The sequence below is a fragment of the Melanerpes formicivorus genome, unplaced genomic scaffold (genome assembly GCF_026170545.1).
Source record: "Melanerpes formicivorus ecotype bairdi unplaced genomic scaffold, bMelFor1.0.p_v2 SCAF_4, whole genome shotgun sequence".
Lineage (NCBI taxonomy): Eukaryota > Metazoa > Chordata > Aves > Piciformes > Picidae > Melanerpes > Melanerpes formicivorus.
This window is the reverse complement of record NW_027142356.1, coordinates 5,918,433-5,930,829: the sequence shown is the minus strand read 5'-3', so window position 1 is coordinate 5,930,829 and position 12,397 is coordinate 5,918,433. Positions and strand designations below refer to the sequence as shown.

The 12,397-nt window shown below is 42.0% G+C and overlaps 1 protein-coding gene across 1 annotated transcript; it reads left to right on the top strand.

The window, feature by feature from the left end:
- Positions 1 to 210: 210 nt before the first annotated feature.
- On the top strand, positions 211 to 12,156 carry LOC137440564 (alcohol dehydrogenase 1). The gene is made up of 9 exons (XM_068136805.1): positions 211 to 319; positions 2,755 to 2,856; positions 4,597 to 4,735; positions 6,274 to 6,361; positions 6,466 to 6,685; positions 7,274 to 7,534; positions 8,024 to 8,159; positions 9,332 to 9,470; positions 11,532 to 12,156. Exons 1-9 carry the CDS (start codon positions 302 to 304, stop codon positions 11,554 to 11,556), a joined length of 1,128 nt encoding a protein of 375 aa, XP_067992906.1. The 5' UTR covers positions 211 to 301; the 3' UTR covers positions 11,557 to 12,156.
- Positions 12,157 to 12,397: the final 241 nt, after the last annotated feature.

The window sequence follows — 12,397 nt, the reverse complement described above, 5'->3', positions numbered from 1 at the left end:
AGCTTTCAGCCAGGGCTTCTGCTTTCTTCCTGTGATGGTGACAGCAACCACAGATGAGATGCAAAAAGGAATCAGTAAGAAAGAAGCACCCTAAAGAGTTAATTTTTAACACATGGCTGGTTTACTTTCTCCTTATAGCACTTAGCTGACTAAGGGGTGGGACTTTGAGCTGAGATTGGCTATAATATAAGAGCAGTGCACTTGCAGGAGCATTTCACAGTGTACTGGACAAGACCTGCAGTATTTGGAACCTGACTGTTTTGCAGCTGGCTGAATTCTTGGAACAGACACACCTGTCAGCATGAGCACAGCGGGCAAAGTAAGCAACAGTTTGTATGAGAAAGGTTTCTTTGCTGTAGGAGATGAATAATGAGTCTTTGCAGGGACACCACAAGTCCTGGTGGTGTCCACAGGTGAGAGTTTAGGAGGAAGATGGCACAGGAGAGCTGCTTTTGCTTGCAGGCTGCTGTACTCTCCTAGGAAATGGTTGTTATGCTCTTCAAGGCAGTGATTGATTGATTTTTGAAAAACACTGAAGCAAGACAAGGTAACAGCACCACAACAAGAACAATCTCCTCCTGTGGTCTGCAAACTATTTTTACTCTCTGAACAGTTTAAAATCTGATATAATGTAGTAAGTGTTTTGGTCAACGTATTTATCAGATTTATCAGTTTACATTCTGAGATCTCACTGTGGTTTAAATCATTTTTAGCTACTTTATAGCTTGTATCAATTTGTTTTCTAAGAAAAGGGCATAGTTACTAATGTGTTAAAATTCAGGGGATAATCCTGTGCTGATCTGAGGACAGTCTTTGAATATGCATGTAACAAGTCTGGAGCTTAAGTTAATGAAGGCCAAAATTAAGTATCACATGCAATGCAATACTGAGCTGGGACTGAAATGGGTATTGATGTCTTTGCGTAGAAAGTAAGTGACAGGAGAGATCTAGGTTAATACCACTGCTGAAGCCAGAATACCTTGCTTCTTGCATTACCTGAGAAATGCTCTTGTGGAATCATTCATGTCAGAAAAGCCCTTCAAGATCAAGTCCATTAACCTGTCAGTCTCCTCATCCACTAAGCAGCTCACCATGCATAGGAGGAGATTGGGTTAGTCAAGTAGGACCTTTCATAAAGTGCCTTTTATAAACCTACATTGGCTGGGTCTGCTCCCCCTGGTTTTCCTGTATGTAATGTGTGATGGCACGCAAGATGATCTGCTCCATACATTCAGAGACACTGCGAGAAACAGGAACCCAGAGACAGAAAACAACTGAAGGCATGCATCTTGCTGGGATTTACCTGAAGAAAGTACCAGGATTGTTTGCTATTACTGCCAGATGTCTTCACTAGCCTAAAATCAAACAAAAGAAGAGGGGCGGGGGGAAAAAGGCTCTCTTTTAACTCTGATCTACTGCAAGTGCAAAATTAATTGTAGTTCACTCAGAGGTAAATTCACCAAGCTCAGTCCCAAGTTCTGGCCTTGGACTGAGCATGGTAAATGGTGTGATGTAACTGAAGTTTTCACTGTGTTTGTCTGGGAGTAGAGTGTGAGTTTACATGACCAAGCAGCATAATCTTTGTGCTGTGTAAAAGGGTGTGTTTCTACCTTCTCCCCGCTGCAGTAACTCGTAGGGCTGGTAGAATACACAAGCAGCAAGAAACCTTGTGCCTCCAGCCAGTGCTTGCCTTACCAGGTGAAATGGGTGATAAGGTGCTGCCCTTGCATCTGTGGGATCCTGTTGTATCGGTGAAAGTGCATGGGGCTTCAGCTATCACAACAACACGTAGTTAATCAGTGTCAAGTTGTAGGAGGGACTTACTGTTCTCAGCTGCTCACAGTGCTTGGCTGTGTTTGTCCTTACAAACGCTATGTGTGCTTTGTGCGTGTTGCGAAATCAGCCTCGGGTTGTGTGGGACGCAGCATAAATACATAACTCCTTTTTTTGAAAATAAGGAATTTACTTAGAAAATGTGGCCCTGTAAAATGTGGTCTTTGGCCTCCCTTGTGAATTTTTTACTAATCACGCTTACATTTGGCACATAGAATCATAGAATTATTAGGGTTGGAAGGGACCTCAAGGATCATCCCGTTCCAACCACCCCGGCCACTGAAAGGGACTCCTCACACTAGATCAGGTTGCTCACAGCCACACCCAGCCTGCCTTTAAAAACCTTCAGGGACAGGGATTCTACCACCTCTCTGAACAATCTGTTCCAGTGTCTCACCACCCTCATGGGGAAGAATTTCTTCCTAACATCCAATCTGCATCTCTCCATTTCTATTTTTGTTCCATTCCCCCCAGTCCTATAATTACCTTAAAGTCTTTCTTGTAGGTACCCTTAAGATACTGGAAGGCCAAAATAAGGTCTCCTCAGAGCCTTCTCTTCTCCCAGACTGAAATGTCAGGGGTTAGAGCTGGGCAGCCCACTAGATGAATGACTGATGCTTTCTCCTAAGGCCTCACTTCCCAACAGGGAAGAGAAAGGGAATAAGGGAGAGAAACTTCAGAAGTGGAAAAGTAAAACAGCTCTGAGGAAACAAAATCTATGAAGTGAAACATATACAAAGCCAATATCGATCTCAATCCCCCTCCTTCCCACCTGATGGCAATTACATCACTATCACCACTGATGCTGTAGGTTGGGATCTTTTCAGTGATACCCAGTGACAGGACAACAGGCAACAGGTAGAAACTAGAACACAGGAAATGCAAGTGTCATCCCTTTACCTTTGCTTGCTCTGGTTGCAGGTTATTAAATGCAAAGCAGCAGTATTGTGGGAAGCCAATAAACCATTTTCTGTGGAGGAAGTGGAAGTTGCCCCACCGAAAGCACATGAAGTTCGCATAAAGGTACTCCAAATAATTAAAACAACCTTAATGACTTGCATTCTATCTTGCTGTTTACCAAAACTGTTTCTATAGAGCTTTAGGATCCAGTCAGAAAATGTTCACTAGTTACTATATAGTGAGCTTCCGTGGAATAGACTTCAAAGTCTAAATTTGATCATGAGGCTCTAAAAAACAACCCAAACAGTTTGTTGAGGTTGTGTTTTGTGTTTACCTTTCCTCTTAATACAGTAAAAAAAATACAGTACAAGGCAAAAATCTAAATTTTCTATAGCGTGGAACAAGAAATTCTCTTTCTGCTTTTTTTGAATCTGTGCTAGGAAGTAACTCAGTAGGGCTGGGAGCTTCCTTTGGCAACCTAGGATTGAGCATTTTTGTTACAGTTCAGCAATTTTCTTGGTGAAATTCAGCAGCTGTTTTCATTTTAGAGCAGTTTCAAGTGTTACATGAGTGAGAAGAATCCTCTCAGGAGATTGACAACACTATTTCACAGAACCACAGAATGCCTTAGGCTGGAAGGGACCTTAGAGATCATCTACTTCAACCACCCTGCCATGGGGAGGGATACCTCTCAACTCTATTTAGAATCATAGAATCACAGAATTGTCAGGGTTGGAAGGGACCTCAGGGATCATCTCATTCCAACCCCCCTGTCGTGGGCAAGGACTCCTCACACTAGATCAGGTTGCTCAGAGCCACATCCAGCCTGGCCCCATCCAGGGATGCGGCTTCCACCACCTCTTTGGGCAACCTGTTCCAGTGTCTCACCACCTTTACAGTGAAGAACTTCTTCCTAATGTCTAACCTAAATCTCCCCTCCTCTAGCTTGGATCCATTCCCCCTAGTTCTATCACTACCTGACACCCTGAAAAGTCCCTCACCAGCCTTCTTGTAGCCCCCTTCAGATACTGGAAGGCCACAATAAGGTCTCCTCAGAGCCTTCTCTCCAGACTGAACATCCCCAACTCTCTCAGTCTGTATCATCCTCGTGGCCTTTCTTTGGAGATGTTCCAGCATGTTCAGATCTTTCTTGTCATAGGGGCTCCAGAACTGGACCTTTGTCAGAATAGAAGTTGTGAAGAGATACCTGAACATTTCCAAAGAAATAATGTCTTGCTACCTGAAAGAAAAGGCAAAATGTGATCAAAAATACTATAGGCAGCTTAAATGTTTGTGTATATAATACACACACATACTTAAAGTGTATAACTAGTATATAATGATTGCAATTTAATTCTATATAATGCCATGCTATGATTCATAGTTTCATAAGGACATGGTATATAATACCATGCTATGATTCACATTCATAAGAACATCTCTTACATATTGTAATCGAATCCAAATGGAAGGGATATAAAATACATAGAATATTTCTGTTTGTAAAGAATCTGTGATAGTTACTTGATTTTTGCTTAACTTTACCTTTTCCTTGTTATGCATTCATGTAAAAATACAAGGAATTGTTTCTTTTAGCCTGTTCTTCAGACATACTTGTATTGCTAGAACATTGCTTCTGCCAGATGATGTGAGACTCCCTGTGGAGCTCAGTAATGCTTGGCAAACATTCACAAAGGACCCTCCTTTTTTAGACTAAAGACATGTCATGAATCACAACAGCAGAAGTGTGTGCATGTGTGACTGTGGAGGGAAGCAAGGGACACAGTGTGTGGTATCTTTTCACTTCTGTCTATGACATGGCATAGTTACATGCTGAAACAGTCTGTCTTTCCTCTAACTCAGATCGTGGCCACAGGGATCTGTCGCTCTGATGACCATGTGGTATCTGGCGTACTGCCTGCACATTTCCCAGTAATTCTTGGGCATGAAGCAGCAGGTATTGTGGAGAGTGTTGGGCAAGGAGTAACTTCTGTCAAACCAGGTACGAAACAGCAGTGGACACAAGCCCTGTGCTCAGTTTCCAGGCTCTATGTAAGTCAAAAATGATGTGCTTGTCCTGCAGAGGAGAAGTTCCAACTTTGAGGTTTTTCCAGGGTGTCTTAAAAGGCCCTATGTGCTGCTCACATCTTTCTGTGGTTCCAGTCCTGATTTATTTTCAGGTTTTCTGTTCAATTTCTTTGGGGTTTTGACAAGAGCAGCTGCAGCTTGCTTTCCACCTACATCATGCTTTTCCTGTCACAGGCTTACAGATTCTTTGCTGTTGGTCATAGAAATCAGGTTCTAGTTTACACAGCGAACCTTTCTGAAGAACAGGGCAAAGCAACACACTAGGCAGCTTCTGAAAGCAACTTGTAGCACACGTAACAGCTAAATAATCCATTGACTTCAGTAGATCCGAATTTAGGTCTGTGTTCAGTTACATCACTTTAAAAGTACCAGGGTAGGACTCAGGCGTCCACTCTGCTGCAGGCTTTGTGTGTGTGCAACACCAGTGCACTGATCATGAGGCTTGGGTTGCTCTGAGGACACTGATCTGGACCAGCTCCTTCTCCACCACACTGCCTTTGAACTTCAGTGTGTAGACCAAAAAGTCAGTGAAGGATGCTGATTTTCCTGCCATTGCTGCAAGATGAGATGGGATTTCAATACACACTTAAGAGACTGACCAAATTCTAACATGGGCTAAATTGCTCGGACAAATTGTGCAGTAAGAAAGTCTGCATTTTTCTATTTTTTAGAGCAAATCAAAGAGTTCATTTGATTTTTCGCACATCAGAGGTTAGCCACATTTTAGAACTGGCTAATGACAAATGCATCTGTATTAGGGGTTACATGTTTAGAGATTATTAGAGATCTGCCATACATTGTTGACGTGGAAAATGTATAGCAGTAAAAAAAGAGAAATCACTGGGAAGCTATGTGCTAGTTTAGCACAGCAATTATATAATTAACAGAGAGTTAGAGTTGTTGCCTTAGCTTGCATCACTGCTTCTCTGAGAAAGGCTTTTACCTTTATTCCAATGTAAACAGTAATAGGACTGTATACAAATAAGGAAAGAGTCTCAAGAGGGCTGGCAAAATGCTGCGTAGTTTCCCATTCTTTGAATGCAGTTTCAAACCCTGTTACATTCCTCCTCCAATCTGCTGTCCCAGTGGATGCCAATTGCTATCTCAGTTTCTTCACCTGTGTATTACTATTTTCCTTCTAAGTGGAAGATGTAATAAAGGGCTGAATTAATTCCTTTAGCTAGCACAGCTTTATGGCATAGCTCAGACTCAATTTTATGCCAGACACCAGGAATTTTGTATATTGAAATTAATTGTCACAACTTTGCCCTAATGATGTCCTTTATAATAGAGAGAGATGATTCATGTTCCCAGGGCAGCACAAAGAGATCAAATCAGCACTGCATTGTTAGTATGTGTTTGCTGGGGATTATATACACTTACTTCATGTTTTTACCTGTATGCTTCATGTTTGCCTCTTTTAATCCCCTGTCATCACTGTTTCATCTCTAGGAGACAAGGTTATTCCACTCTTTATTCCACAGTGTGGGGAGTGCAGCGTTTGCTTAAATGCCAAGGGGAATGTATGCTGTAAAACAGAGTGAGTTTTCTATACTAACAATCCATATTCGATTGTAATTAATGCTTAACTGATCATCTTCAAGACATTTCACTTGCCATTATTTCTGGTCATCTTTCAAACAGCCTTGGTTCACCTACTGGATTAATGCCAGATGGCACCTCTAGATTCACCTGTAAAGGAAAAGCAATTCACCATTTTCTTGGTACGAGTACCTTCACTGAATACACAGTAGTGCAAGAATCTGCTGTAGCCAAAATTGATTCTAGTGCTCCTCTGGAAAAAGTTTGTCTAATTGGCTGTGGATTTTCAACTGGTTATGGGGCTGCTGTGCAGACTGCCAAGGTAAGTATTGTGGCAGGTGTTCCTGGTGTCTTATGGGGTCTGCTCAGGATTGTGTGGCCTGCAAGCTGTTCATCAGCATGGCAGCCTGCTTCAGTTTCTGTGTCTCTAAAGTACTAAGAAGTCTTCAATTCAAAATCCATCTTAAGTTTGGTTTTTTTTTCTCACAACTTTATCACTCCTAGCAACAGCAGTGATTTTTTTTTGTAACTTAAGTCTAGGAATATATGGAAGGAATATATGTCTGCAGCACTCCTAATTAGTAGAAATACATGAGTGTGGCTTTTACAAAGCTGGTACTTTCTCCAGTAGAGTGACACCACAGATCTTAACACCAAGGGAATAGAAAGCGTCATTAAAAAACCTGGAGATGAGATGTGCCATGAAGATCTGGTCTCAGAAGTGTATTTTAGAGACAGCATCTCTTAATCAGGGGTAGAATTACAACAGTGCATTTGGCTATTGTGCTGGTAGGTACATGTGCAAATTCCTTTTACTCTAAAGTACCAGTGGCTTAAGTGAAAATTTCTTGGTAATACATTGTTCTTTACCTACACTGTAACACTATGCTATATGTATCTGGTTTTATAGGTGGAACCAGGCTCCACCTGTGCTGTCTTTGGCCTGGGAGGAGTTGGCCTCTCTGTTGTCATGGGCTGCAAGGCAGCCGGAGCTTCCCGCATCATTGCCGTTGATATCAATAGCGACAAGTTTGCCAAGGCCAAGGAGCTGGGAGCCACCGACTGTGTCAACCCTAAAGATTTCAAGAAGCCCATCCACGAGGTGTTGATTGAAATGACTGGCCAGGGTGTGGACTACTCCTTTGAGGTCATAGGCCGTATTGAAACCATGGTATGCAACTAAAAGCTTTGGTCAAATAAAGCGTTGGCTTCTTAGCTCTCTCTTCACTAAACCACTAAGCACCAAGAGTGAGAAACTTGAGAGCCACTGGTAAAGTGTCAAGCTAACTTCAAACCTCTTCAGTCCAGGTATCTGCCAGTGAGAGGCAGGGACAGAAGCACACTCAGAAACTGAGGAAAGGGAACTTCAATGTAACCCCCGGCCTCTCCAAGATGGTTACATTTCACATAGGCCACTATCAGCTTTCCAGCCGTGGCTTGTCACCAATCGCTGAGACAAAATGGGGAAGAGCAAAGCTAGGACACACCTAACCCATGACAGCAGATACAGTGGTGTGAGCAGATACAATGGAAATTATCTGATGTGGTTTCAGTTGCCAAAAATTAATTGCAAGCTGGGCCCTGAGAAGAAGACAATCAAACTTTTGTGTCCTGGCAGCAAACTCTGCATGACGCTGGCTGCTCTCTCTTTCAAATGCAGACTGCAGCCTTGGCCTCCTGCCAGTACAATTATGGAGTCAGTGTGATTGTGGGAGTGCCCCCTGCAGCACAGAATATCACTTTTGACCCCATGCTCCTTTTCACTGGTCGCAACTGGAAAGGGTCTGTCTTTGGAGGTAAGGACTTGTAAAGGTATATCTAAACTAACTGGTTAAGTTGTTCTGTTGGAAGTAATAGTGACAGTTATTTTGCTGACAAAGCAGCACAAAGGGAATTAATTAGGGGAAATGCACTTAATGGTGACAGAAAGAGAGAGACAAAATTAAGAGGGAAGGAGTGGGGAAGAAGGGAGAGAGAAGGAGAGGCAAAGAAACAAAGAGGTAAAAAGACCAAAATATACAGAAATAGGAAAAAACCGGAGATGGAAAATGAAAGAAAAAATGATTCAAAGGGAGAGAAAGACAGAAAAAAGGTAGAAGAGAGAAAGAAAGGGAGATGGAAAGAAGAGAGAAAAGGGGATAAAAACAGATAGAGGGGGAAAAGGAAACAATGAAGAAAAAGAGAAAATAAGGAGAAGATGAGGGGGAGTGGGGAAGATCAAGAGTGAAAAGCAGAATGAGGCAGATAGAGAGAGAGGGAAAGAAAGAGTGGGAGAGATGAAGAGTCAGGACCCTAAAGGATATTAAGGGTCAGTCCCACCTGATTTCCATGTAAGTCAGAGCTCAGCTCAGCCCCTTGCCAGCTGCTGTCAGTCTTTTCCAGTTCTTCCTCTTTTCTGAGCTCATCTAGCAGACAGAGTCCCACAGTCAGGAAGCCCTAGCCCGCTCAGCACAAAGCTGAAGGCTACAGAGCAGTTGTTTCCAATAACAGCACTTCTCACAGCCAGCTCCGCTGCTGTATTCAATGGATACCTGAATACAGTAGCGGAGACGAATTAAATTCCACTGGGAGTGCATCCTACTATTTCAGAGAGCTTTGTCTAGTACTGCCCCAGTTTACCAACATGGATGTCAGCCCTCTGGCTTTTGTGTGATGTGGGACTTAGTGGGCAATATAGCAACGGATGATTTGAAACAGCATTTAGTGTGAGTGAAGCTTGGATTTTGTGAAGATTCCCATTTTTACTGGTATTCTACTAGTAAAGCACTTGGTGGGGTGGTTGTATGCAGAATACTTGTGCTTCACCCCATGTTTCCTGCTGGCACTCTGTGTTACAAAAACGTGCTGCAACATCCCATAGTGCTACTCTGCCAAAGAAACTTCATCTGCAAATTTAAGCTGCCATGGGCTTCATCTATTTTCACAAGCATTTCATGTTTCATTATCCATTGTCTGTGGGGTTTTTCAGGCTGGAAGAGTAAAGATTCTGTTCCTCAATTGGTTGCTGACTACATGAAGAAAAAATTTGATCTGGGTCTGTTAATAACTCACACACTTCCTTTCACCAAAATCAATGAAGGATTTGATCTGCTAAGGACAGGAAAGAGGTAAACATTGTTTAATTGTAAATGTTCTATATAAGTAACATAAAAGAGGTGTACAGTAACCCAGAGTATGACTTCATGCCAGAGAAGGCAACCCACTATGCCACTTAATCTTGCCCAGCATGTGTCCACAGGTGGCAGAGGGAGAAAAGACCACACAACTGGGGAAGTCTTTGCACACTACCCATTGGAAACGAGCACACAACTAAGGGAGCCTGGGAATGCCAAGCTGTAGAGTGGCAGCTACATGACATTCCAAGAAGTGTTCTAGGATGAGGAGCAGTAGCACAGAAATAGACGATGTTTGCTGGAAGAGCAACTCACCATTCCTCCTGTGAGTTAGGGAACAGAGTCCCAGTGCAATTAGTTCTAAGAGAAGTTTACCTTGAAACTCAGAGCTTTTCAAAATGGAAGGTACTTGGTGTATATCTCGTGCATTCCTTAAATATTGTGACAGTTCAGCTCAGAGACTTTTCATAGGGTGTTGAAATGAGAGGTATTTTTTGTTGGTGACATTTGACAAGATGGGAATAACTGAAAATTCTCCTTGGTGGAAGTGAGAAATACATTTGTGGAACTTAGTATCTGTAGGCAATACCCTTTTTGAAAGCTATAGCTGATTCTAACATAACCACTCTGGAGCGCTACATGCATGCTGTCATTGTCATTTGCTAGCAGTTATTGTAGGTGTTACTTGCTCTAAATATAAGGAGCATGAAACAGAAAAATGTAGCCCCTGAGGTTTGTTCTCAGGTTCTAGCTATTCAGCATGCACCTTTATTTTTTTTTTTTTTTACTGTCTTTATTTTAGATTTGCTATAAATGTTAATTTTAGTGAACAGAGAAATTGTTGAGAACAGGGACACCATCAGCTTTGCTAAAATACTGACAGTCAACCTGAAGACAGAGGCTTTCTGCATTTATACTAAGTGAAACACTTCAGTGTTTCAGCCCAGAATAAGCTGCACCCTTCAGAGGTTACTCTTAGAGCCATTTGTAACTTGAAAGATGTGTCTAAGCTTGCTTCCAAAGACTTCTTAGTCTGTATTTGGTGTGGTGGGTTTGAGAGAGAAGGCTTAGCCTCCTCTCCCCCACAATGAGGAAGAAAGAAACCACAGCTAGCCAGCTGGAGGAGCAAAGGGAAAATGCTATATTTACAAGCAATTTTGAGGAATGCAGGATATGTACTGCCCCAGTTTACCAACATGGATGTCAGCCCTCTGGCTTTTGTGTGATGTGGGATTTAGTGGGCAATATAGCAATGGATGATTTGAAACAGCATTTAGTGTGAGTGAAGCTTGGATTATGTAAAGATTCCCATTTTTACTGGTATTCTACTAGTAAAGCACTTGGTGGGGTTGTTGTATACAGAATACTTGTGCTTTACCCCACAATTTACAGTATTTACAATATATATACAGAAATATACAGCAAAGTAAAAAAACCCAATAATACAGGAATGAAATTCCCTCCTCTGGAGGAGGGTTCCCCCCCTGTACCCCCTTCTCTCCCCTTTTTCCCCAAAGAGTGTTAGAGAAAAAGAGCAGTTATTAATTAAAGCAAAGTGTTAGTAGCAGCCTTATCTGTTCAGGGTCACTCTGGCAGGGAGCCCAGAAGCAGACGAACTGGAAAGGGAGAAGGAAAGGAGCGAACTGAACAAAGTCCCAGCTGCACCTAAGCTTAAAACGGCATTCTACCAATCCACCAATGAAATTAGTTTAGAATATCTGATTGTTTTCGTTAATGTTCCAAAGCATTCAGCCATAGTGTCCCAGCACTGTCTCTTTCTTAAAGGCACAGCCTCAAACGGTCACAATTTGGTGATTAACTGCCAGAAGTCCTGGGCTTGATGAGTGAAGGCTTTGCAGTCTTGCACGAATTTTGTTCTCTGCAGCAAGACACTGGCTCTGTCATTTTGCTGCAAGCAGGGGCTGAGAGGGGGGCAGGGAGGAAGTACCCTTGTTGGCTACAGTAGCCTAGATTTTCAGAAAAAAAGAGCAGTGTTTTGCTGATGTTATCCAAGAGGCTTTTCTACAGTCATTAACTTGTCATTTTCTATTGCAGTATTCGCACTGTCCTGATGTTATAGGACTCCCCACCATTAAGCAGCAGATGGCTCAGCACCAGCACAAAGTTCAGTGTAACTGATAAGAAATACAAGCCAAGACATTTCTGAAAGATCTTGCACCACTACCTTTGAATAAAAGGATAAAGCTCAAACTTCAAGCACAGTTTTTAAAGTAAATAATCTTCCTCCAACCTCTTTCTCTTGATTCTTGCTTTAAATTCTCTATTGTGCTGCAGTTTTGTTTTAGTAGGCAGTTGTGAATTACAGGACTTGCTGCTGTCACAGGTGTGAAGGAAAGTTAGGATTTTTTAAAAGGGCTTTTAATATGCAGTCTTTTAATAGAAGACTCTTTGTTTGGGCCTTGTAAGCTTAACAGATTTGTGTGTGCAGCTCAGCACAGTGAAACTCTATCAGAACTATGTATCCATCTTGAATGACTTTTGCATTCCATTACCTGACATGCAAGAAAGCTACTGCAGAGATTAAAATGTATGGTGACTATTGCTTGAATTAATCATTTCAGTCAATGAGATCTAAGTAAATTATAGACCTAGATACTGGAAAATATCTCACCCACTGGCTATTTCACCAAATAAATACTTCCAACTATTCTAGATAAAACTGCTGTGTTGTGGGTTTGGTTTATTTTATTAACCCTTGTACCTCTTTCATGGCAATGTTTTAGTTGTTTTAGGCCAATTTATACAAGTGCATCTGCTGCCTGGGAAACAGTATCACCAAATAGGAATATTCATCCAATATTGTATTTTGTTTCCATGAAAGGGGAGGTTTCTTAACCTTAAAGTGGGAATCCAGAGTACATGAGAAGTCACAGGCCACTGATAACAGTTTGCAAGAAATC